Raw genomic sequence first — 25,133 nt, 5'->3', positions numbered from 1 at the left:
GAAGCTCCTCCAGTTTCTAAGACCTTTATTTCCTGAGATGAATAAATACGTCAGTGGCTGAAGGGACGGGGTGAATACAGACCAGGAGCTGGCAGCATGCAACTGGCAGGAAGGGCTGGGGTGGCCTTGCCCCTGTGGGGGCCCCTTTGGTCCTGGGCAGGGGCCAGAGCTCACTAGCAGTCGCCACAGGAGACGCTTTGAGGACGCACACACGCAGACCGTGAGCCGGCCAGTCCCCTCCCCCAGGCAGAGATCTCGCGGCTTTCCGCTTCCAGATACTTCTTCACCCGAGAGCCACAGCTGCCCAGGATGAGGTTGTCTGCGCTGCTCCTTAAGGCGGGTAGGGATGGGGTGCTCACCCCGCTCTCAGAAACCAAGCTGTCCCGAGTGTCCACCAAGAGAGGCCTGCCCGTGGGGCAGCCTGGGTGGGTGGGAGGCCATCCCCCGGGGCAGCGGGAATTATCTGCCCTTGATGAAGCCCTCCAGCACACGGTCGCTGCGCTCCGACAGCCAGTACCCCGTCATGGCTGCCACGGCCCCGATGAAGATGGCGGTGAACACCAGGTCCCCCTTGGCGGCGAGCGTGGCCAGCGCACAGATGATCACCCCGAAGAGCATCTGCTGCAGCACCACCAGCTCGTCCTCTGTCATCTCCGCGAAGAAGCCCGCCGACTCTGCGGAGGGGACGCGGAGCCGTCACCCCCACCACACCCCTGGGCCCACGACCGTGCTCACACCTGCTCGCCCCAGCTGCCCGGTGCGCCAGGCTCACAACTCCACAGGGCAGCTGCTGACCCTGCGTCACTAAATGGAAGCGGGACAGCGCCGGGGCGGGTGAGAGCCTGCCGGAGCGCGCGCAGGGGCACAGCACGTACTTCAGAACCCATCCAGCTCCAGTCAGGCCGCCTGGTGCCCACCCAGCCGGCCAGCAAGTGCTGGCCCTGCGGCCCTGGGCAAGGCGCTGTGCTGCTCTGCCTCTTGGTTTGCAGATGAGTGAGGCGGGATGGGAAGAGCACACCTGCAGCATCGGCTTGTTTCCAGTCCGGCACTGGGTACCGAATGTGCATGCGGCCACACTAGGCACGGCACCCGTGGTCGAGAGCAGTCCCCTGGGGCCAGTGCAAGGACGGGGTCATCCACAGCTGAGGAAACAGGCTTTGGGGGGCAGACTGGCTTGATGCCAAGTGTGATTCTCTCACCCCGGAGCCGGGGGCTGAGCGCGGACACAGGGCCCGGTCCCCGTGCGATTGCTTGGGGGCTGTGTGGAGGAGGCCGTCACTCACCTGGGACCTCCTCCTTCACGCACGCGCCCTCCAGCTGCTCGAAGCCCTCCGCACAGGTGCAGCGGTAACCCCCCTCCATGTTCTCACACTTCTCGTTCTCTCCTGGACACACAGCGGCTTCGCACTCATCTACATCTGGGGAGATGTGAGGACAGGTCGGAGTGCTGACCCAGCCTGTTCATATCCTGCCGCTCCCTCTTCCCCTCCCCTGCCAACATGGCCCCCCTGCTCCCCCTGCCCTGCCAGTGCTCCAGCCCCACGCAACTCCTCAGGATGCCTGTGGCCTTTGCCGGAAGACTCACCGAGACACTTGGAGCCCACCTGCTGGTAGCCAGGGCTGCACTTCTTGCAGCGGCCGGGCCCCGCCCCCATGCAGCCCAGGCAGGCCTTGGCACAGTCTGCAGAAGGGAGACATGAGGGCAGGGGTGAGGGAGTCAGGCTGGCTCCGGAAGAGGCTCTGGAGCCTGAGAGGGCACAAGTTTGGAGGGACACTGTGAGGCGGCCCCTCCCCACCCACCCCTGCAAGAGTGGACACTGACCGCGACACTCGTAGGAGCCGTCCGTGTTCACGCAGAACTGGTCCGCCCCACAGCTGGCTCGCTCTGTGCCGCACTCGTCAATGTCTGAGGGAGGGGTGCGGGGGGGGGGTCAGTCCCGATCTAACCAGCTGGACACCGGGGCCACTCCAGCATCCTAGGATCACCGTGTGGCGGAGGTGGGAGAGAACTGGGACTGGAGCTCTGCCCGACAGGATGTAGGCGAGTGTTAGCGCCTCCTCCAGCCTGGCGCTAAAGCAGCCTCCCCGTCTCGCTTCCTGAGTGCTGGGAGGTGGCCCTGACTCAGCAGCGGAGGCAGAGCAAGGCTGCCCGGGGGCGACCAAGCGGCCCGGTGCCCAGTGACCGGCCAGCGGAGCTGTTTCGCAGCCTGGGCGGCTCACTAGGAATGCGATAGAAAGAAACTCTCCGGTCTTTCCGTCACCGTCTTGTGAGATCTTTCTGTCACAGCGGCTTTGTCCTAAGTGGTCACACAAGGACCAAGCCACATGCCAAGCCAGGTGTCCTGACCCGAGTTTAGCGCTCAAGCCTCTGGCTCACCCTTGATGCTCGTCACCTCCTCGGGAGCCTTCCCGGGCCCCGCACCGTACTCCGGCTGACTGCACACAGCTAGGTCTGCCCTGAGTGCTCGGCTACTTTTCTGCCCTCCAGGCCAGGCCGAGCGCCCCATGTCGCGGGCCCCTTAGGGGGGGAGGGGGGAGCCCAGGTAGGGGGAAGGGGGGAGCCCAGGGGGGGCCCACTCACCTATACACTTGAGGTGGTGCAGGGCCCAGCCCTTCTTGCACTGCAAACAGTTGGATTCCTCGGGTCCCGAGCAGCGGGCGCAGGGGCCAAAGCATGCTGGGTGGAAGGGGGTCAGCATGAGGACAGGCAGGCAGCGCCCCTCCTGCCCCTCCCCTGCACCGCACCTTCAGGCTACCTACCCGAACATACCAGATGGCTGGCATTGCGCTCTGCCTCAAAGTAGCCGAGGCCACACTGGCCGCAGGCCTCCCCCGCGTAGCCGGCCTGGCAGTCACAGTGCCCGCTGCCCCCTCGCGTCCCTTCCCCTTCACACTGCCCGTAGCCGCCGCAGGGCCTCTCTGTGCCCCCAGGACACGCTGTGGACAGACACCAACTGGGTGAGACCTCATTTGGGTATAAATTGGCTCGTAAGAGAAATGAGCTGCAGCCCGGCGCTGGTGGCTCACGCCTGTAATCCTGGCTACTCAGGAGGCTGAGATCTGAGGATCACGGTTCAAAGCCAGCTCGAGCAGGAGAGACTGTGAGACTCCTATCTCCAATAAACCACCAGAAAACCGGAAGTGGCGCTGTAGCTCAAGTGGTAGAGGGCTCGCCTTGAGCTGAAGAGCTGAGGGACAGCGCCCAGGCCCAGAGTTCAAGCCTCACGACCGACAAAAAAAAAAAAGAGAAATGAGCTGCAGATTCATATTCATTTTCGTGTCCGCATACTTCGTTGTAGAACTATTTGAAGTTTATGTAGTAAACACCCCATTGTGGAGCAATCGGGTAGTTTATAAATCTTTTGTTTCTTTTCTTTCTTCAGTCGTAGCAGGGATTGAACTCAGGTCCTTGGGCTCACAGGACAAGGCTTCTATTTGAACCATTTAGTTTATTTTTCAGGTAGTCTCCCACTTTTTGCCAAGAGCTGACCTAGAACCAAGACCCACCTCCCACACAGCTGGCATTGCAGGCTGTGCCATCACACCCAGCCTGGTCTTTATCACCCAGGCCAGTCTCAAACCTTCAGCCTCAATCTCTACCTTCCACATGCGATTACAGACTTCCTTCCTCCCCTGCCTTACTCCTTCCTTCTTTCTTCCTTCCTCTTTCCCTTCCTTCCCAGACAGGGCCTTACTAAGTAGAAATGGCCTCAGGCTCACAATCCTTCTGCCTCTGCCTCCTGAGTGCTGGGATTACAGGTATGCCTAATTAATCTTTTCTAAAGACTGAACTGACCCTCTCTCAGTCACTGACTCTTTATCTGTGGCTGTAAGAGAGACTGTTCTAAAGTTGAGCCCCAGCCTGAGAACTGGGGGAGGGGGGGAACACTGGGGCCTCAGAGCAGCCCCTGTTCCTCCCCAGGAAGGTGACAGTTTGTCTGGCCCAGGAAATGAAGGTGAGGGTGTCAGCGTTTGTCTACTACATGACACTTGACACCTGCCTCTTGACAAGCTGTGTCCCCAGTGCCTTTCTGTCTCTCCCCCGGGTTTGCTCATCTCCACCTGGGAGGCAGCCAAGAACCCAGGTCCTGAGAGGTTCCGAGGGTAGCCTGTCCTCACACAGCCAGGGAGGGCAGAACTGGAGCCCCCCCCCCCCCCCACGAGGAAGGTGAAGCACTCACGCAGGCAGGAGGGCCCGAAAGAACCCGAGGGGCAGCAGAGCTTCAGGGCATCTGAGCAGAGCCACAGGAAGAGGTCCGGGGCTTCGTGTTGCCTGAGGCCAGGGCAGGGGTGGGTAGAAAGGGAAGGCCACTGAGGCAGTGTCCGTGGGCCTCCCGCTGCCTCCCACAGAGCAGCCCATCTTGGGCGTGCATCCCAGGAAGCCACCCGAGCAAGGCGCTTGCCGGGACAGGGTCCCTCTGCCAGCAAGGCGCTCCTTAGCCAAGCCGGAGCCCTACCACCACCAGGTCCCCAGAAGACTGCCACACCACTCACTTGTTTTGTGTTTGTTTTTTTTCTTATCAGTCCTGGGACTTGAACTCAGGGCCTGGGCACTGTCCCTGAGCTTCTTTTGCTCAAGGCTAGCACTCTACCACTTGAGCCACAGCACTATTTGGGGCTTTTTCTGTGTATGTGGTGCTGAGGAATGGAACCCAGGGCTCCCTGTATGCTAGGCAAGCGCTCTACCACTGAGCCCCCTTCCCGCCACCATGCCACTCACCTGTGAAACCACCAGCTCTCCACCAGCTCCTCGCTCAGCTCCAGCAGGCGGTGGCACTCAAAGTCCGATTTGCCGCACACCCCCTCCAGCACCTCCACCAGGCGGGTCTCACTGGCCAAACAGGGCCAAGATGGTGGGAAAATGCTCTGCCTACCTCCTCCCCAGCCAGTCCAAGCCCAGTCTCTCTCCACCCTTCTTGCCGTGACAGCTTGAAAGGCTATGAGACACAATGGAAGGGACACTACCTGGGAATCTAACAGATCTGCGTTCCTATAACACCTGACTTGGGGAAGTCATTAAACCCCTCGGAACCTCTTTTTATTTTTCTTTCTTTCTTTTTTGTGTCAATATTCAGGAACTCATGAATTCATGGCCCGGGTGCTGTCCCTGAGCTTTTTCTCTCAAAACTGGTACTCTACCACTTGAGCCATAGCTCCAGTTCTGGATTCTTGGTAGTTAATTGGAGATCAGAGTCTCATGGACTTTCCTGCTAGACTAGCTTCAGATTACAGTCCTCAGATTTCAGCCTCCTGAGTAGCTAGGATTACATGCATGAGTCATCAGCACCTGGTGGTTTGTTGTTGTTTTAACTTTTTGAGTTGAAACAGGATCTCCTATATAGCCTAGGCTAGTCTTGAACTCATTTTCCTCCCGCCTCAACATCTTGAGTGCTGGGATACAGATATACACCTCCTCACCTGAGGCACCTGCTTTCGCATCAGAGTCTCATAATCCCAGGAATTCAAGGCCACCCTGGGCAGAAGAGTCCATGAGACTCCATCTTCAAAACAACTAGCAAAAAGCAAAGCTAAATGCATGACTCAAGTAGAAAAGCACCTTCAGTTCAAACCATCCTAGTACTGCCAAAAATGGGGGGGGGGGGGGGGGGCGGGGCTGGGATACAGGTCAGCAGTCAAAAAGAGAAAGTATAGCTGGGCGCCAGTGGCTCACGCGTGTCATCCCAGCTACTCAGGAGGCTGAGAACTGAGGATCGCGGTTCAAAGCCAGCCTGGGCAGGAAAATCCATGAAACTCCTATCTTCAATAAACCACTAGAAAACTGGAAGTGGCGCTGTGGCTCAAATGGTAGAGTGTTCGCCTTGAGCTGAAGAGCGCAAGGACAGCGCCCAAGCCCAGAGATCAAGCCCCACAACTGACAAAAAAAAAAGAAAGAAAGTATGTGTGTATATGTGTGTGTGAAATTGAACAATAATGGACACCAATGGCTCACATCTGTCATCTAGCTACTTAGGAGGCTGAGATCTGAAGATTGTGGTTTAATGCCAGCCTGTGCAGGAAAGGTCAACAGACTCTTATTTCCACTTAGCTGCAAATAAAAATAATTAAAAAAAAAAAAAAAGCTAGCCGGGCGCTGGTGGCTCACGCCTGTAATCCTAGCTACTCAGGAGGCTGAGATCTGAGGATCGCGGTTCAAAGCCAGCCCGGGCAGGAGAGACCATGAGACTCCTATCTCCAATAAACCACCAAAAACCGGAAGTGGCGCTGTAGCTCAAGTGGTAGAGCGCTCGCCTTGAGCTGAAGAGCTGAGGGACAGCACCCAGGCCCAGAGTTCAAGCCCCACGACCGACAAAAAAAAAAAAAAGCTAGAAGTGGTGGAGTAGAGTGCTACCCTTGAGCAAAAACAATTCAGGGCCAGTACCCAGGCCTTAAGTTCAAGTCCCAGGACAAACATACACACAACATATACAAACACACACACACACACACACACACACACACACACACACACACACACACACTACCCAGGCCTTAAAAGTTCAAGTCCCAGGACAAACATACACACAACACATACACACACACACACACATTACCCAGGCCTTAAGTTCAAGTCCCAGGACTAACAAATATACAACACACACACACACACACACACACACACACACACACACACACACTAACAATGGCAAGCAAGTAATTAGAAAATGTACTCCAGGAAATTAAAAAAGTAGAACTCTTCACATTGCAAGTACAAAAGTAGGGGGCTGGGAAGGTGACTCAGTGGTAGAGCGCTTGCCTTGCATGCATGAGGCCCTGGGTTTGATTCCTCAGCACCACATAAGCAAAAAAGAAAAAACCGGAAGTGGCGCTGTGGCTCAAGTGGTAGAGCGCTAGTCTTGAGCTGAAGAGCTGAGGGACAGCGCCCAGGCCCAGAGTTCAGGCCCCACAACCGGACCAAACAAACAAACAAAGTAGCGCCTGTGCAGTGTCGTTTCTCAGAAGTTAAACATAGAACTACCGTGACTTAGCAATTCCACTTGGCATATACCCAAAAGAATGGAAAACAGGCCTGGGTGGCTGTGGCTCACGCCTGTCATCCTAGCTACTCAGGAGGCTGAGATCTCAGGATTGCACATCAAAGCCAGCCTGGGCAGGAAAGACTCTCTTCTCCAATAAACCACCGGAAAACCAGAAGTGGCACTGAAGCTCAAGTGGTAGAGCACTTGCCTTGAGCTGAAGAGCTGAGGGACAGCGCCCAGGCCCAGAGTTCAAGCCCCACAACCAACAACAACAACTAAAAAAAAGAAGCCAGATATAAAGAGTCTAAGGTTCAAGCCTCAGCTTCTAGATAATCTATTTTCCTGTAGTTTTAGATTCTAATTATATGCTTCTGACCCTCAAACTCCTTTTTTCCTGAGCTCCAGACCTAGATGGAGGTTATGTGGATGTTTAATGGACTGGGTCCCACAGCTTAAAGACCACACCTAAGCCTACCCCAAAACCACCTCCACAGTCTTATCTCTGAAAATTGCTATTTACCTCAGGTTTTTATTCTTTTTCTCAAACCCCATAATGAATCCATCTCAAGTCTTACTGTTCTATCTATAAAATATACCCAGAATTCTACCCTTCTCATCCTATCCATTACTGGATACCACACTAGCTCAGGCTCCTTCATGCTACGCTGCGTATTCACCTTTTAAATTTGTCCCCACTTCTTCCACTTGGCCAGCTGTGAGTGATCTTTTCTAGGTACAAAAAGACCCTATTTGCCGGCACCAGTGGCTCACAACTATAATCCCAGCTACTCATGAGGCTGAGATCTGAGGATCGTGGTTCAAAGCCAGCTTGGGCAGGAAACTCTGTGAGACTTATCTCCAATAAACCACCAGATAACTAGAGGTGGTGCTATGGCTCAAGTGGTAGAGTGCTAGCCTTTAGCTGAGGGACAACGCCCAGGCCTCACAACCAAAGGAGAGAAGAAAAAAAAAAAGACACTTGATCCCTTGAGCTTTTTTTTTTTTTTTTTTTTTTTAAAGACTGGAAGTATGAAACCAGTCTGTAGAGAAAAGTCTTCAAGACAAAAAGAGAGAGAGCCGATTACTTCTCTGCTCAAAATCTCCCAGGGGCTTCCCATTATACACAGAACAAAATATAAACCCCATTCTGTAGCGGTCAAAGTGTGGATCTCATTTCTGCTCACTGCACTCCCTCCTCTTCTAGTTACACAAACTCCTGCCCTCTGTAGTCTACCTCACTTGACTGTCCTTTACCTGACAAGTTATTTACTTATTTTTCAACTAGAAAGTGTTACGTGTGCATATGTGTGCACACACATGCGTGTGCACACGTAGTTCTAGGGCTTGGACACAGAGCTTCATGGCTTTTGCTTAGCATTTTGGTTCAAGGGTAGTGGCTCTACCACTTGAGCCACACTGCCACTTCTGGCTTTTTGTGGGTAAACTGGAGACAAGAGTCTCTTAGATTTGTCTGCCCAAACTGGCTTCAAACTGGGATCCTCAGATTTCAGCCTCCTGAGTAGCTAGGACTACAGGCATGAGCCACCAGCTCCTTGTTTCTATACTAGAATGTGAGTTCCAGGAAGACAGGAGTTTGCTTCCTTGTTTATTGCTGTGTAGTAGATGTTCAGTGATGATTGTTGTATGAATAAATCCCCTCTAAGAGCTCCTAGACCCTCCTATGCAGTGGAACAGAGATTAAGAGGTAGAATATACACCCAGCTCCTCCCCAACATCCTCTTACCTGTCTTTGTATTTGGACAACTTCTCTTCTTCCCAGGCAGTGTTTCCGCCCCCAAAGTTGTCCCGAATGGTTCTCTCCAGGCCCTGGATATGGAGAAAACTAGTAATAGTTAAGTACAGAGCCTGGCACAGTCTGGTGTTTTACTATTTTACAGACCAGGGAACTGATACACAGAGCAGACACTGCCCCGCGCCATACAGACAATAAGCGAGATGGGAGTTGAATCCCTGCAGATTCAGACCAAGGCCCCCAGCTGCGCACAGCTGGGCTACAGGTGGGTAGGCCCCCTCCCTGTAGACTACTGGTGCACCCACCTTGTTGAAGCTGTCCACCAGTGCCCGGCAGGTATGACATGGATGGGGCTCAGCGGGGGGAGCAGATTGGGGAGGAAGAGAGGGCTGGAGCCAGGCAGGGTCTGGGAGGCTGAGGAAGAGAGTTAGGCCCCAGAGCAGGGCTGCGACCAGGCCCCAAGGAGGGTGTGGGGCCATCTCTTCCCAGGCTGGGGCCCAGCAGATAGAGGACGTGGGAGGCCTCTCTAGGAGCCAGGCTCGTGGTGGAGGTGGGAAAGGAAAGGAAAGGGTGGGTTCAGGGATAGGCGGGGCAGGGAGCCCAGACTGACTGTAAGAGAACTTGGGGGTGCGGGGCAGGGTTTGGTGGGGAAAAGAATTTAACCAGCAATCCCAAGCGAGAAATAAGTTAGCCCTATCCCCACTGCCGCAGGGGTCGTGGCCTGGATCCTTGGCCAGGGGGCAGGAGCCGGGCCATGTCTTGGGGTCTCAAGGAGTTCTTAGGGGCCAAAGCAGCAGAACTGGGGAGAGCGGGTTGAGTACTAGGAGAGAGAAGGCCAGAAGGGTGCGCTGGGGGGAGGAGTGAGGAGCCCTGGTCCTGGGAGGAGAAGCCGGGGTCCGGTCATGAAGAGAAGGGGTCAGGCCGGAGCCTCCGGCCGACAGGACCGGCCAGAGCCGAAGGCGCCCGCGAAGAGCCGAGAAACCACCGCCCCCTGCCCCGAGCGAGCGCTGAGGTCGCCACCGCCTGCGTGAAGCGCACGCAGCAGACCGGGGCGTGACCAACCGTTGCAGCCAATGGCGGCGAGCCATGTGCAATGACGTCACCCACCCTAGCCAATCAGAGACAATGCCAGCCTACACCTGCTCCGGCTTTAAAGGGCCGGGGGCTGCAGGGTCCTGGGCTTGGCCGTAGAGACTCCCCAGGGCCAGTGATAGGAAAACAGCTCTGCTTTATTCGGGTCCTGTCTCCCGCCCGGGGGCTCCTGGGGACAGGAAGCAGCTGTCCAGGGCGGGCTGAAGGGCCCGGGACACTTGCTCTGCCCTCTCGGCGAGCCGCCTGGGGCGGGAGGCGCCGGGCCCTTGCAGGGAGCCCAGGAACTCGGGCAGCTGCGAGGGCAGGGAGAAGACGGGCACGGCGCGGAACAGGGCGGGCACGGCGTCCGGGTGCAGCAGTCCGTCGAAGCAGGCCACGACGTAGCGGCCCGGCGCCCGGCCTTGCAGGAAATCGGGCAGCACGCAATTGAGCGAGGCGGCGAAGGCATCGTGGGGGCCGCGTGCCCCGGGGGCCACCGCCCCATCCTGCAGCCACTCTCGGCACAGCGCCACGGCCCCCGGCGAGAAGAGCAGGACCACCACGCCGCCCTCCTGCAGGGTCTGGCGCCGCTGCGCGTGGAACCAGGCCAGGGGCCCCTGCGCGCTCAGCTCGCGGCCGCTCCACAGGTCCACGGCCACGCGCAGCGGCAGCCGGCACAGCGCCGAGGCCAGCGCGCCCACCGCGCGCTCGAAGCCCGCGCTGTCGGCCGAGTGGAGGAGCAGAGCTGCGCGGCCCCTGGTGGCCGCGGCTGGGGAGAAAAGAAGAAAAGGCGGCCGTGAGCCGGGCTGTCCCGCCGGGCCCCCGCCCTCCCCGGCACCCCCCCCCCCCCCCCCCCCCGCCCCAAGCGCTCATCCTGCTCCCAGAGCCTCAGCCACCCTGTGAGGGGAGAGGGGCGGCGGGTGAGCCGCGCCTTCCCTCCCGCACTCTGGGCCCCTCTGGGCCAGCCCCCTGGGCACAGGGGTCAGGGAAGCACTCACGTTTCACGCGATCCTTTTTGAGGAGGAAGAAGAGGAAAAGCACAGCAGCAAAGAGCAGGCAGGCCAGCCACACGAAGGCCCAGCGCCTGTGGATGTCTGGGAGACCCAGGGCAGAGGCCAGGCTAGTTAGAAATCTTACACTTTAAGCCTAATCAGTGGCTCAAGCCTGGAACCCTAACTGCTCAAGAGGCTGAGATGTGAGGATCACAGTTGGAAACTCCATTTTCTCCAATTAACCACAAAAAAAAAAAATTCAATAGTAGAGCTCAAGCAGTAGAGCACCACCCTTGAGCAAAAGCCCTAAGGGACAGCATCCAGGCCCTGAGTTCAAGCCCTTATACCTCCCTCCCCACCAATAATAATAATAATAGAAAAAAGGAAACCTCCTTGCACAGGAGAAAAAAATAGAAGCCCTGAGAAACAAAGTGATTTGCCCAAAGTCCACAGCACATAGTGTCATAGCCTGTGCACAAACAGCTCCATCTATTGTGTGACCTTGGGTAAGTAACTTCACTTCCTGCCAGGCTCACATCTGCAAAGTTGGGATGATGATACTACCACGTGTAAAAGTTGCACATAAAGCACTTAACAAAATGCCAAGTGTTCAAATGTTGCTAGTGTTCAAATGTCAGCTAAGCCTAGAGTTTCTGGGTACTTGACTTTACTGTCTTCCATGAGTACAACAGCCTCCTAACTGGGATCCCTGCCCCGCCTTTGCCTCCAATCCATCCACTGAATGGCAGTACCAGAGATCTTGTAAAAAGTACAGGCTTTAGGGGCTGGGAAAGTGGCTCAGTGGTAGAGCCCTTGCCTTGCATGCCTGAGGCCCTGGGTTCGATTCCTCAGCACCACATAGCAAAAAGAAAAAAGCCGGAGGTGGCGCTGTGGCTCAAGTGGTAGAGCACTAGCCTTGGGCTGAAGAGCTGAGGGACAGTGCTCAGGCCCAGAGTTCAGGCCCCACGACCGGACCCCCACAAAAAAAAAAAAAAAAGCACAGGCTTTAAGCTGAATGATGGTAATCAGGAGGCTAAGATCTGAGGATGGAAGTTTGAAGCCAACCTGTGAGACTTCTCTCTCCAACGAACCAGCAAAAAGCCATTAGTGGAGGTGTGGCTCAAGTAATACACTATACCATCTTGAGCAGAAAAAAGCTAAGAGAATGAGCCCCTGAGTTCAAGCCCTACTACCAGCAAAACACACACACACAGTGTAAGTTTAATTCCTCAGGAAGGAATTAGAGTAATTCCTTCTAAGCTGGGCGCTGGTGGCTCATGCCTGTAATCTGAGTTACTCAGGAGGCTGAGATCTGAGGATTGGTTTGAAGCCAACAGGGAAAAAAAGGTTCCTGTGAGACTTATCTCCAGTTAACATGCTGCTGTGGCTCAAATAGTAGAGTATTAGCCTTGAGCACAAAGAAGTTCGGGGACAGTGCCTAGGCCCCAAGTTCAAGCCCCACACCTGACCAAAAAAAAAAAAAATCCTTCTAGACACAAAACCCAATTCCTTGTGTCATGATATCTTGGTGTCATGATGACATGCATGCCGCCCAAGACCCACGAGTCAGCCACAGGGTGGCCCTTGCACTTCCCCAAAAATAAACCCCACAGGCTTCACAAAAATGCACTGCTGTTCCCTTAGCCTAGCTCAGCCTTCAGAGCACAGCTGAAGACCTTCCTTGAACCCCTCATCCCACTGGGGCAGGCTCTACTGTGGTTTTGCAGCACTGAACACTTTACAGTGCTTCAAGAGCTCATCCTGTTGTAAGTTCACACAGTCTGTAAGGCATCAGGAGCTTATTCTTACTGAGTGCAACTTATTTTTCAGCTTCTATCCTTTTAAACTTCTATTGATGGGGCAGATTGTATCTTTTCAGTGATTCCAAAATCTCTGCAAGTTCTTGTATTATTATTTTTTTGCCTGAATAAAGGAATAATTCTCTGATTTATCTGAGTCCAAAGAAGGATAAAGGCCATTGCATTTATACCCCAGGAATGGTGCCTGTCATGATTCTAGCTCTGGTACGCCAAGGAAGAGCAGTCTTTGTGCTACTCACATTTGTCCATGGGGCAGGCCCACAGTGCTCCCAGGTCATCATCCCACAACTGCAAGACAAATAACCAAGTCCAGAGCCGTTAGCCTGGTGATCAACACCTCCAGTTTCTGACCAACTTGATCTCCAAATTCAGAGCCTCAACTATGATCTTTCTCACAGCAGGTCTCTCACAGCTACTGTGTCTTTGCTCCATCCGTTGTCTGTCCTTCTTTCTGACTTTCTCCATGTCAAATCCAGCCCACAGGAAGAGATCCTTGAAACTTTCTCTGGAGCACAACCCTTAGTGCCTGTGGGTGTGGTGATCCATTTACTGAGCTCCTTAGGCCAGGCAAGCTTAGTCTACCTTTAACTTCTCAGGCCTTAAACAGGAAGCAGGCGCAAATAATCCTGTTTTAACCCTGCTTTATGGTGGTTGGGCATCGGGGCACGGCTGCCACCTACTTACCTGCAGACATTGGCCTGAATGCAAGTCTTGCAGTAACTGCTCTCCAAGGCGAGCTGCCCTCTGCCAAGCCAAGGGATGGGAAGCTGTCACCGGGGGAGGCACTCTGAGGTGAGCACCAGCTGCTTCTCGGCAGAACTGCCTAGGGAAGGGCGAGCCAGGAGACTCGAGAGACCACTTAGCAGGGGCCGGGGCCGAGTCACGCACACCCATGCTACAGCCACAAGGCCCAGTGCAGGAAATTGGAGCTGAGAAGTCAATGGAGGGACGGTTTCTTGGCTCTCACCGTGGAGGCCCTGCTGGGCAGTGGGGTACAGCCGTGGGGTTCCAAAGCACAGAGTGATCTGTTGTCCTGTGGGCCTCGGGTCTCCACCAGTAACACATCATCCTTGAGGGGCCCCAGGGAGTCTGGGAGGAGTGACAGGCCACTCTGAGCAATATCCAGCACTCAACACCCTTCCCCCCACAGGGGCCGGGACTTCCAGGGTTCACCCTACTAGAGTGGCCCTGGTCCAGGGAGGCTCAGCCCCCACTCACCAGCCCACGGGCATTCCTGGAGCTGCAGCTTCTCCCAGTTGCTTACCTGCTTGGAAGAGGCAGACTTAGGGGCAGTAGGAAAAGCAAGAGCTAGGGCCAGAAAGGGGGAATAAAGGGAGCAGGCAAAGGGAATCCTGTCGGGCTGGTTGTGTGCTGGGGACCTGAGGCTGGCTGCAGGTTCGGGTTGAAGGCTGGGGACACCTCATTTTTCTCAGGCTCAGCTCAGCTAATGAACCTTAGCCACCTTAAAGGTCTTTTCATGTCTTACTCAAGCACTTTATAACAGAAGAGAAGCTTCCTTCTCACCTGACCATCCATGGGAAATTGTCAGCCTATCTTCCCTTCTCCCTTCACCTTTTATCTTAGTATTGGTGATCATGGGGCTTGAACCCAGGGCCTGGGTGCTCACTGCCCTGAGCTTTTGTGCTCAAGGTGAGCACTCCATCATTTGAGCCACAGCTCCACTTCCAGTTTTGTGGTGCTTAATTGGAGGTAAGAGTCTCATGGACTTTACTGCCCATGCTGGCTTTGAACCTTAATCCTCGGATCCCAGCCTCCTTAGTAGCTAGGGTTACAGGTATGAGCCTGGTATTCAATTTTAACATTAGCTCTGTATACAGTAGCTTGCCATACTGCTTCATGTACTTACTATGCTATTGTGATTTGCCTTTCTCCATTAGAAACATGGGCTCTATGAGAGCAGGGGCATGGATTGGTTTAGTTCAGCTGGTGCCACAGTGAACGGTGGAATACTCAAAAAGAAAGGGGCCCCAGGAATAAGGTGGGTGCAGAGGACAGTGACTGGAGGGGGTGGGCCTGGGCAGGTCCCCCCATCCAGGGTTCTAGCACCACATCCGGACCTGGACACAGATGTTGGGGTGGTCCTTCAGCAATGGGAACTCACGGGCCTTCTGTGGAAGACAGAGAACAGAGCATGAGAGAGCTGCCCACATCGCCTTCCCTCGACCCATCCAGGGCCCTGCCTGACTTACGTTCACAGTGACGTTCTCGGGGGGCACGGGCGGGACCAGTGGCTGGCAGGGGCCCAGGCCTGGGGCCTGCCAGCACAGCACCACCTCGGCCTGCAGCGAACAAGGCGCCTCCAGCTTCCAGCTCCGCGGGGGCAGCAGGCGGAGACGGGCTGCGCGCCAGAGGTTGCGGTGCGCCCGGGGATCTGCAGCGGAGGACCAGGGTCAAGACGCCACCTTCCCGTCCTCCCAGTCAGCAGGTCTGGGGGTGGGGAGGACACGGATCACTCACCTTGCCTGAAAGGGCAGAAGCCGGTCCTGACTGAGTCGGGCTCCAAGGGCCAGACCTGGAGAGGAAAAAGGCTCAGCTCAGCTCAATTCAACCCATCCAATCTTGCACCAGGCCAGGCCAGGCCGGGCCCTGGGCCTGACAGTGGGATCTTCACAAGCCTCATTTCCCAAGCGAGTAAAGGACCCCGCCTTTGCAATGGATGGAAATTTTAGTCTTTCAGCAAATACTTCACCAAGCGCCGGCAACATCTTTGTGAGGGCTTACTGTGCATCTTAGTACGGTAGGCACAAGGGATGGTAGACAGTTTTCATTTTAATTCATTCTGCTTTCATTCTCACTTTGTGGGTACCTACTATGTGCTTGGTACTGTGCTAGTTCGACAAGGACCCATTCATTCTTTCAGTGAGATTTTTAAGAGCACCTGGGACCTGCTTAGCCCTGTGTAAGCACTTGGCACCTGCTTAGCCCTGTGTAAGCACTCTAGATAGTATATTGCTTCATTAAAGCTTTAATCAGAATACTTTTTTTGGGGGGGGGGTCCGGTTGTGGGGCCTGAACTCTGGGCCTGGGCACTGTCCCTCAGCTCTTCAGCTCAAGGCTAGCACTCTACCACTTGAGCCACAGCGCCACTTTCGGCTTTTTTCTTTTTTGCTTATGTGGTGCTGAGGAATCGAACCCAGGGCCTCAGGCATGCAAGGCAAGCGCTCTACCACTGAGCCACCTTCCCAGCCCTCAGAATACTTATTGTTAATAGGCAATGACAGTTAAGCTACAGTAAATATTTCCTGGATATGTGCTCTGGGTCCTGTCACTGTGTTTGGCAATAGAGGTTCATTCATTCATTTGTTCACCAAACAGTGAGCACTCACTCTGTTGTGAGGCTCTGATAAAATTATTGCATTTCAGTTACATATGATCTGCTTGCCTTTAGGGAAATCACAAAGTCACAGTTAAAATATATAAATAAATTAGCAAATTGGTCACTCATTTCCAAAAATTTATTGTACAGCTATTTTGTACAAGAAGAAATGAGAGACTGGGTGCTGGTGGCTCATGTCTGTAATCCTAGCTAGTCGAGAGGCTGAAATCTAAGGATCACAGTTGGCCAGCCCAGGCAGAAAAGTCCCCACGAGATTCTTATCTACAATTAACTACTCAAAAATCAAAAGTTATCAATGAAAGCTGCTTTGATACTTTTTAAAAAAATTTTAAAAAATCAGAAGTGGTGCTGTGGCTCAAAGTGGTAGAGTGCTAACCTTGAGCAAAAGAGCTCAAGCCCTGAGTTCAAGCCCTATGACTGAAGAAAAGAGAAGAAGAAGGAGGAGGAGGAGGAAGAGAAGGAGGAGGAGGAGGAAGGGGAGGAGGAAAGCCCCAATATTAGAGGAAGTAATATTAATAGACAAGAAAGGGGAGCAGAATTACAAGTGGGCTAGGAGCTGGGGGAGGCCAAGTGGTTGAGTTGGGGGCTTTGGAAAAGAGGTGAAGTGTGCGTTGGGAGATCTGGCTGTATAGAAAAGGGGTGCAGGCATTTGGGATGAGCAAAGGGAAGAGTGAGTATAGCTTGGTCAGTAGCTCCATCCGATATAACAGATCCGCTGTAAGGGGAATGTTGAGGAGAATATAGTGGGAAAGGTCTAACTGGGACAGACTATCCCTTCTTGTACAGAGGGAACACCAGGAAGCCAGAACAGAACCCAGAATACCAGAGAAGGAAGGTGTAGAGAAGAGGTGGGAGAGGCCCCAAATTAACTGAGATGGAGAGGAGGAAGAAAGAGAATGAGACAATAATGCTAGAGGCCAAATGAATGGGACCCGAAGACTCACTGGATGCATATACAGTCAGAGAGACAAGCGAGTCCACGTGGGAAAGCTCACACCTCTCACAGCGGCCTGTGAGGCTGGTGATATCACACCCTATTTCACAGGAAGGAACTGGGCTCAGAGAGGTCAAATAGACAGCAAATGGCAAGAGAAGGGATTGAAGCCAGCCATGTGTTCTACCCAAACAGGAGCACAAACAGGGAATCAGAGGAGAGGACACTTGAGGGGTCCTGAGTCCTAAGTAGGAGTGCTGTGGATAGAGGCCAGGAGAGCATTTAGGCACATAATAGGCAAAAGGCACAGGACACCCAGGACGGTGGGGGGTGGGGGGGGAGATGCAGTGCCGCTGGTCACCTGAGGGAGAAAGGGTATATCATCTCCACCTCAAGGGAGAATATTCGAAAGGATGAAAAGCAGAAGCGGCAGAACCGGTAGCTCACGCCTGTAATCTCAGCTACTCAGGAGGCTGAGATCTGAGGATTATAGTTCAAAGCCAGCCCCGGCAGGAGAGTCCATGAAACTCTTATCTCCAATTAACCACCAGAAAACCGGAAGTGGTGCTGTGGCTCAAGTGGTAGAACACTTGCCTGAGCTGAAGAGCTGAGGGACAGCGCCCAGGCCCAGAGTTCAAGCCCCTCGACCAACAGAAAAAAAGGGGGGCAGGCACCCCCTCACCAAGTTCCCAGGCCTCTCCCCTGGCACTCAGCTGGCTTCTGCTCTTACCTGAATGCAGAGGCAGGGAACCAGGTCTGTATGGCTCAAAGTAATATTCTGAGGTCCGGTCTGTGGGAGGAATCAGAGGAGGAAAGTTGGAGCTAGAGGAAGAAGGGGAAGCTCAGGATGGGGACACCAGCAGGGAGCTCTCAGCCGTGCTCCTTGGCTTTGGTTGTTCTTCAGGGGGCCGTTCGTGCTGTGCGCACGCATCGTTCGTCTGGACACTGGCTGAGGGGGGACATGAACTTGGGGTGGGAGAGTCCTCACCAGGTTTCTGTGCTTCCAAGGCTTGGAGGTGCCCTGGATCTGACTCCAGTACAGTAAGAGGCCGAAGCGCTGCTCCTCAGAGACGTCCAGCACCAGACGCACGTCATCACCGTCTGCAGACACATTGAGCCAGGGCAGGGCTGGGAGAAGGATGGACAGAGGGCTGGGGACACTCCCTTCACCTTTGTGCAGACCCAAATCGAGGTGTCTAGCCCTTGAGATGTCTATCAAGCTCCTTAGACTAGGAGGCCCCTGGAGGCCTGAGACCGAGTCCCCAGCTCCATCCAGACTTTGCCCCTACTCTGAGTGAAACCTAGAGTCCTTCCGAAAGCTGCCAAGGCCTTACCCACCCTAGTGGCCACGAATCCCTAAATTCCTCTCCTACAACCTGTGCCCTTGATTACGCCATCACACACACTGACCTATCATTCTTCTCCACATGACACATGCCTGCCTCAGGACCTTTGCACTGGCTTCTCTCTCTGCATGGAATCCTTGTCTCTCAAATATATCCTGCACCATGGGGAGGTCTTCACACTGTTGCTGCTCCCCACTTTCCCACCCCTCTCCCCGTTCCTCCAGTCATCACCTGACTTACTGTATTCCTCATGGCTCCGTGTTTACCGTGTCCTCCCTTATCCCTTCCCAAGCCTGCCCCCGCCAGCTCTATAAGGAATGTTTTGTAAGTCTGTTGATTATTTTATGTCCAGGGTCTATGGCCAGGCCTGATAATCACTCAGTTAATAGCTGTCGAATAGGGAAGCGATGTATGTATTATTGAGCTGAGTGGTCTTTATGGATTGCCAAACAGACAAGCCAAGTTTGAGGAACCAAAAACAAAATGAGCCTGAAAAAGTCTGAATAGTTAAAACAACATCACAGTGTTCCTATCTTGTTCTTCCTGCTATACAAGCATATACATATGTAACCGCTAACTGCACTGAGCAGGCAGAGTAGGGCACACCTGTAACCCCAGCTACTCAGGAAGCTGAGATCTGAAGACCCCAGTTCCAAGCCAGCCTCAGCAGGAAAGACCATGAGACTGTTATCTCCAATGAACCACCCAAAAACCAGAAGTGGCGCTGTGGCTCAAGTGGTAGAGCCCTCGCCTTCAGCTGAAGAGCTGAGGGCCAGCGCCCAGGCCCAGAGTTCAAGCCCTAGGACTGACAAAAAAAAAGAAAAGAAAGAAAGCAAAGAAGGTGACATTCATCTGAATGTCTCAATGCCTCACAGAGACTTAGCAGCTATTGAAATGGAAGTGTGATGAATGAATGAAGAGCTCAGTGAGCCGTGATGTGGCAGCCTGGAGCTGGAGCCAACTCCAAGGCTCCCTGGGGGGACCTCCAGCCCTGCCCCCCCGCCCCAGCCCAGGCCCCTACCCCTGCAGTTCTGGATGCTGTCCCGGACTTGAAGACCCCTGCAGTCTGGGGAGAGATCACAGAAAAGCCTCCAGTGGGGCGGGGGACCAAGGAAAAGAAGGCAGCAAACTGACCTACAGGAAGCATTGGGAAGGGCTCCCTGTCCCCTAAATACCACCCACATCCATGCAATGCACACAGTCCCCCCCACCTCCAGGGCCTGGGGGCCAGCACAGGAATGGACCGACTGAGGAAGTGCCAGCTCCAGTGTCTCCCTGACAGACAGACCTGGTGCCCACCAGGGAAGCGGCCGGAGGGGACAGAGATCAGAGAGGCCAGGACTTGGGGGCTCTCAGGGTTTGGGGGCACTCACCAGGCAGCTGTTGTGTGAGGTTTAGTTCCTTTTGGTATCTGGGCTGAGTGTAGGACCAGATTCGCACCTCAGCCCCCAGAGCAGCCTCAAAGCAGTCAAACACTACAGAGCCCTGTGAGGAGAGGGGTGGTGGAGGCCTGCTGGTAGAGGACCGGTGATGGGAGCCCCAAAGTCAGAGGCTTTGGTCTCATCTGTATGCTCACCAGCTGCCCTAACCCATCTCCAAGCAATAACTACATAGCTTGAGACCCACCACGAAAGCTTTGGCCTTGAGCCAAAAGCCAAGAGAGAGCACAAGGCCTGAATTCAAGCCTCAGTATGGACACACGCGTGGGCATCGCGCGCGCGCGCGCGCACACACACACACACACACACACTCCTGCCACAGGGCTCCAGTTTAAGTCAAAATATCTTCTGTCCAAGCTGGGTGCCAGTGGTTCACATCTGTAATCCTAGCTACTCAGGAGGCTGAGATCTGAGGATCACAGTTCAAAGTCAACCCCAGGCAGAGAAGTCCATGACTCTTATCTCCAATGAACCACCAGAAAACCAGAAGTAGCTCTGTGGTTCAAGTGATAGAGCACTAGCCTTGAGCTGAAGAGCTCAGGGACAGCACCCAGGCCCAGAGTTCAAGCCCCATAACCAGATAAATAAATAAAATACACCAGGGAATAATAAAATTCACACAGTGAGACCAAAGGAGGATACTCTTAGGAGAGAAACACAAAGGCACAATGCCTATATGCCTCTGATCATATTAAAAAATATTGATCATGCTGGGTGCCTGTGGTTCACACCTGTAAGTAATACTAGCTACTCAGGAGGCTGAGACCTGAGGATCACAGTTCAAAGCTAGCCTGTGCAGAAAAGTCTGTGAAACTCTTATCTCCAATAAACTACTTAGAAAAAGCCAGAAGTAGCACTGTGGTTCAAGTGGTAGAGCGCTAGCCTTGAGCACCAAGAGGCTCAGGGACAGCACCCAGGCCCCGAGTTCAAGCCCCAGGTCCAGCAAACAACAACAACAACAAAACAAAAAACAAAAAAATTACCAAAATGAACTCCAGGAAATGGAAATGAGGGGGCTGGGAAGGTGGCTCAGTGGTAGAGCGCTTGCCTTGCATGCCTGAGGCCCTGGGTTCGATTCCTCAGCACCACATAAGCAAAAAGAAAAAAGCCGGAAGTGGCACTGTGGCTCAAGTGGTAGAGCGCTAGCCTTGAGCTGAAGAGCTGAGGGACAGCACCTAGGCCCAGAGTTCAAGCCCCAGGTCCAGCAAACAACAACAACAACAAAACAAAAGATCAAAAAAATTACCAAAATGAACTCCAGGAAATGGAAACGAGGTACTTTTCTTGTTCACTATTTTTGTTTTCTTTTTGTCTTGTTAGTTCATTTGCTTGTCTTGGGAGGGTAAGGAGAAGCACAGAAATGGACAGATAAAGTGTGAACAAATGCAGCGGTGAAATGGTGCTGTGGCTCAAGTGGCACAGTCCTAGCCTTGAGCAAAAGAAGCTCAGGGACAGTGCCAGACCCTGAGTTCAAGCCCAGAAAGCAGTTTAGGATTAGAAGGAACATTCCTTAAAACAAGAAAGGCTAGGCTATATATGACAAACAAATAGCCAACATCATACTGAATGGGGAAAAACTAAAAACCATTTCTGCTAAAATCAAGAACAAAGCAAGGATGCGCACTCTCAGCCTCCTGAGTAGCTGGGATTATGGGGGTGAGCTGCTGGTGCCCATCCCCCTGACCCCCTCTTTTATTTAGAGTGGTGAAATATTTAACAGCATTTACAAAGGAAATTGCACAGCAGATAACGTGTGTAAAAAGTTATGTGACTTGAGCTGTCATCAGGGATAGAGGTCATAATGAGGGTTTGGAGTCATGGCTCTCATGGCAGAGTGCCAGCCAATGAGCAAAAATATTGGATACCAAGTTCAAGTCCTAGTCTTGGACCAAAAAAAAAAAAAAAAAGCAGCTGGTCTTGTAGAACCTGCCTGTAAACTCAGGACTCAGGGGTTTGAGGTCATCCTGGGCTACATAGTGAGATCCTGCCTCAAAAAAAAAAAAGCAAGGGCTCACTGGGCACCAGTGGCTCACGCCTGTAATCCTAGCTACTCAGGAGGATGAGGATCGTGAAACTCTCACCTCCAATTAACCACAGAAAAAAGCCAGAAGAGGTGATGTGGCTCAAGTGGTAGAGCACTAACCTTGGGACAAAGCCCAGGTCCAGAGTTCAAGGCCCAGGACCAGAAAGAAAAAACAAAAAGGATAGAGAGTAAAAGAAAAAGCAACAGCTGAGGATGGAGCTCATTCTTAGATTTCTTCCCTAGCACGCACAAGGCTGAGTTCCGTCCCCAGCACCACTCACCACCAACAAACTCCACAGTGCCATATCACTAAACACACAAAGTTGCTTGGTGATTTCTCACAAATGAGGTGGAACTATTTTTTTTTTTTTGTCCAGTCTTGGGGCCTGAACTCTGGGCCTGGGCGCTGTCCCTCAGCTCTTCAGCTCAAAGCTAGCGCTCTACCACTTGAGCCACAGCGCCACTTCTGGCTTTTTCTGCTTATGTGGTGCTGAGGAAGGGAACCCAGGGCCTTATATGTAAGGCAAGCACTCTAGCACTGAGCCACCTTCTCAGCCCTGAGGTAGAACTATTCTTATTCCCATTTTACAGACAGGAACACTGAGGCACAGTGGGCTGAGAGGCTGTGCCCACTGCTCTGATCAGCAGCAGGACTTAGAACCCTCATGAACATGTGCTTAGCAGAAGGTTACTACTTTGAAGGTTAAGGGAACACCGACTTCACATACCACAGACTGGCCAGCCTGAGCCAGGGCAGCCGGCACGCGCACCTCCAGCAGGATGCAGCGGGTAGTGGGGTAGGACTGGAAGGACAGCACGACTTGGGCCTGGAGAGGGGCTGGGAGCAACGGGTGGGGGTCAGCCAGGCCACAAGCAAAGCCCTGATGAGGGGCAGTAAGCCAGCTCTCTCCTCTCACCATTCCCAGCATCCCCCTGCTCCACACCAAGTGCTCTTCCAGATTCTTCCTCATCTTCAGGTTCTTGCCAGTGCCCTGGAAGAATCGGAACACGAGGCCCGGGTCAGCCCCACTGCTGGGGGCTGGCTACAGGCCTGGTGTCCTTCAGTGTTTGAAAGTGAGTGCTCTACCGCTACCTGGGAGAAGACGCTGGTCTGTGCATCCTTTGCCCAGTGTGCTCAGCACTGAGGATCCCAGTGCTACCCGGACGCCAGGTTCCCAGTGCTCACACCTGCCCACCCATGCTCGTGTGTACAGTCGCAGGATGACTCACCACGCACGGCCAAGCCCACGGCCACGCGCACGCAGAGGTCGCAGTCGTTCTCCCGGTGGCATCTCAGCACCAGCTCAGTCCGCAGGTGCGTGGGCACCAGCACAGGGCCTGGCGCGCGCGTGATGCCCCCAGGCAGGCAGAGCACATCGCCATCTGCGGGCGCAGGGTGAGTGGGGGGGGCGCGGCTGGAGGCCCTCAGAATCCAGTTTGGTGGCCCCCACCCACCCCCAGAGGGGTGGGCAGAGGAGGACTGGGTCTGGGCCAGCTTCCCCCCCCCCATGTTTTCTCTAAAAAGTAACAATACTTACCCCAGAGGTGGCATGAGAGGCCCTGCAAAGGAAGGAAAGGAGAGTCAAGAGCTTATGCACCCCCAAATCTAACTAAGCACCCTCCCCCGCCAAGGTGCCAAGCTCGGCCGCACCCCTCCCACACCCCTCTTCCTGGAGCTCCCTCTTCCCCCTCCCCATCTTCTCTGCCTTCCTTAGCACCTGCCCGACCAGCCAGGGCGGTTCTGTAGGTGGTGGCGGTGACAGGAGCCAGATGAGGATTTGATGGGCCCCAGAGCGCTCCCCAACCCTCTCCCAGGACCCCAGACTCACCTGAGAACAGCGCGCAGCATCCTGAGACCCCACAAGCCTTTCCAGAGAGACAACCCCCGGGCTCCCGCCCAGCGCCAAGGACAGCAGGAGCCAGGGCACTGGCATCTTCCAGGTGCTAGGCAGCACCCAGGCCCGAGGCCCTGGCCCCCCCCCAGAGGGGGGGCAGGCACTTCACCCCTGCCCCCACCCAGCCCGGTGTCTGTGGGCAGTGGTGGGGGCTGGAATTGAGCCTCTGGGTCCCAGTGCTGGACAGCTTGTGTTCCCCACTCCTGGGAGCCGGGGTTCCCGACGCACTTCCAGCCGGAGCACTTTCGGTTTGATTCCTAGCTGGCAGCTGCTCTTCCCGCCCCGCCTGGGCCCTCCCACTACAGCCAGGCCTTGGAGCCAGAAGAGTGGAGTCGGCTGGCTTCTCCTCCTCCTGTGTCTCTGACACCTGGCTAGGTGGAGCCCTGGGAGGGCGGCCAGCTTCACCGCAGAGCGAAGGAGTCCTTACTCACCCTGGAAGTCCCTACAGAGTCCCTACAGATGTTCCGATTGAGGACCCGGGCAATCCATAGGCTTCCCACTTCCACGTGACCCTTACTAAACACAGGTCTGGGAACTGGGGACTTTTAGTGAACACCTCAGGACCCGTTCACACGCATCCCCAGAGCTTGGTAACTCCCTGTGGGACACAGCTCTAGGGGCAGAATCCCAAAGTGAACTTTCACCACTGGCCTAGCCTCAAGTGTGGTACAGAGGGGAGGATCCCATCTGGTGGCAGGCAGACAAATGCCCCTTGCTGATGCCTGGCAGGTGGTGTGAGGAGGGCCCTGTCCCTTAGCTGACCACGGATTTTCCTCTCTGCCCTGGGAAGAATCAGTTAGGAGCCAGGAGACTTCAGGGCTGTGTTTTCCCTTTGGCAGGCATGGCTTGTGAGAATGTGACAGGGACATAGACGTGTGTGTGGAGGCCCTGGCTTATGAGAGGACCCAGAACACTCCCCAGGCAGCCTCTCCACACCTTCTTCCAACGGCGCATCCCAGCCACACTAGAAAGTACAGGGCGTTCCTTCCATTATTGATCACATTTGTCTTTATTCATCTTTCTGAATCATGGTCTCCTGTCCCCACCTTTGTCCTGGTCAGCCAGGGTCAAGGCTTCTTTTCCTGGGTCAAGAAAATCCTCTCTAAAGCTGGGTGTGGTAACACATGCCTGTAATCCCAGCACTCAGGAAACTGATGCAGGATGATCAAGAGTTCCACGCTGGGCACTGGTGATTCACGCCTGTAACCCTAGCTACCCAGGAGCTGAGATCTGGTGAATGGAAGTTTGAAGCCAGATGGGGCAGAAAAATTCATGAGAGTCTAAGTCACTCTCCTCCAATGAACCATTAAATAAAGCCAGGCTGGAGGTATGGCTCAAGTTGTGGGGCCAGGAGCAAGCAAGCCTGAGATCGTGCAAGGTCCTGAGTTCAAACCGCATGCCACAGAAGCAAACAAGAACAAAAGCCACAGGGCTGAGGTGTAGCTGGGGGGGGGGGGGGGGGCAAAGTCCCTGGTGTGACTCTGGGCCAGGCTTCCCGCAGGGAGAGGCGACTGGGGTAGCGGGC

The 25,133-nt window shown here is 54.3% G+C and overlaps 2 protein-coding genes across 3 annotated transcripts; both read right to left on the bottom strand.

Moving 5' to 3' along the window:
* Window positions 1-8: 8 nt before the first annotated feature.
* On the bottom strand, window positions 9-9,508 carry Creld1 (cysteine rich with EGF like domains 1). The gene is made up of 10 exons (XM_042680150.1): window positions 9,036-9,508; window positions 8,722-8,804; window positions 4,721-4,831; window positions 4,182-4,273; window positions 2,761-2,937; window positions 2,582-2,677; window positions 1,823-1,906; window positions 1,586-1,681; window positions 1,284-1,418; window positions 9-674 (listed from the first exon to the last, which is right to left on the bottom strand). Exons 1-10 carry the CDS (start codon window positions 9,207-9,209, stop codon window positions 460-462), a joined length of 1,263 nt encoding a protein of 420 aa, XP_042536084.1. The 5' UTR covers window positions 9,210-9,508; the 3' UTR covers window positions 9-459.
* A 433-nt stretch (window positions 9,509-9,941) lies between these two features.
* Window positions 9,942-23,865, bottom strand: Il17rc (interleukin 17 receptor C). 2 transcript variants are annotated; one of them, XM_042680145.1, is made up of 18 exons: window positions 23,543-23,864; window positions 23,252-23,273; window positions 22,944-23,096; window positions 22,631-22,705; window positions 22,442-22,551; window positions 19,625-19,736; window positions 19,273-19,317; window positions 17,894-18,033; window positions 17,636-17,695; window positions 15,092-15,146; window positions 14,824-15,005; window positions 14,692-14,742; window positions 13,832-13,877; window positions 13,581-13,702; window positions 13,298-13,357; window positions 12,853-12,901; window positions 10,800-10,895; window positions 9,943-10,570 (listed from the first exon to the last, which is right to left on the bottom strand). In XM_042680145.1, exons 1-18 carry the CDS (start codon window positions 23,645-23,647, stop codon window positions 9,960-9,962), a joined length of 2,094 nt encoding a protein of 697 aa, XP_042536079.1. In that variant the 5' UTR covers window positions 23,648-23,864; the 3' UTR covers window positions 9,943-9,959. The 2 variants fall into 2 exon arrangements, with proteins under 2 accessions (XP_042536080.1, XP_042536079.1); XM_042680146.1 differs by lacking the exon at window positions 19,273-19,317 and having other exon boundaries at window positions 9,942-10,570; window positions 23,543-23,865.
* Between the last annotated feature and the right edge of the window lie 1,268 nt (window positions 23,866-25,133).

This window comes from Dipodomys spectabilis, unplaced genomic scaffold (genome assembly GCF_019054845.1).
Source record: "Dipodomys spectabilis isolate Male_0828 unplaced genomic scaffold, ASM1905484v1 ptg000054l, whole genome shotgun sequence".
Lineage (NCBI taxonomy): Eukaryota > Metazoa > Chordata > Mammalia > Rodentia > Heteromyidae > Dipodomys > Dipodomys spectabilis.
This window is presented reverse-complemented; position numbering and strand designations above follow the sequence as displayed.

Excerpts from the sequence above, each read along its gene's own strand:
- Creld1 (XM_042680150.1), bottom strand. The coding sequence starts at position 9,209 with ATGGCCCCACACCCTCCTTGGGGCCTGGTCGCAGCCCTGCTCTGGGGC. Across the intron at positions 4,274-4,720 it reads GAGAGCTGGTGGTTTCACAG|GCAACACGAAGCCCCGGACC; the intron begins GTGAGTGGCATG and ends CCCTGGCCTCAG. Across the intron at positions 1,682-1,822 it reads CGGCTCCTACGAGTGTCGCG|ACTGTGCCAAGGCCTGCCTG; the intron begins GTCAGTGTCCAC and ends TCCCTTCTGCAG.
- Il17rc (XM_042680145.1), bottom strand. The coding sequence starts at position 23,647 with ATGCCAGTGCCCTGGCTCCTGCTGTCCTTGGCGCTGGGCGGGAGCCCG. Across the intron at positions 15,147-17,635 it reads TTCCCTGCCTCTGCATTCAG|GTCTGGCCCTTGGAGCCCGA; the intron begins GTAAGAGCAGAA and ends TTTCCTCTCCAG. Across the intron at positions 10,896-12,852 it reads GGCCTGCCCCATGGACAAAT|ACATCCACAGGCGCTGGGCC; the intron begins GTGAGTAGCACA and ends TGGGTCTCCCAG.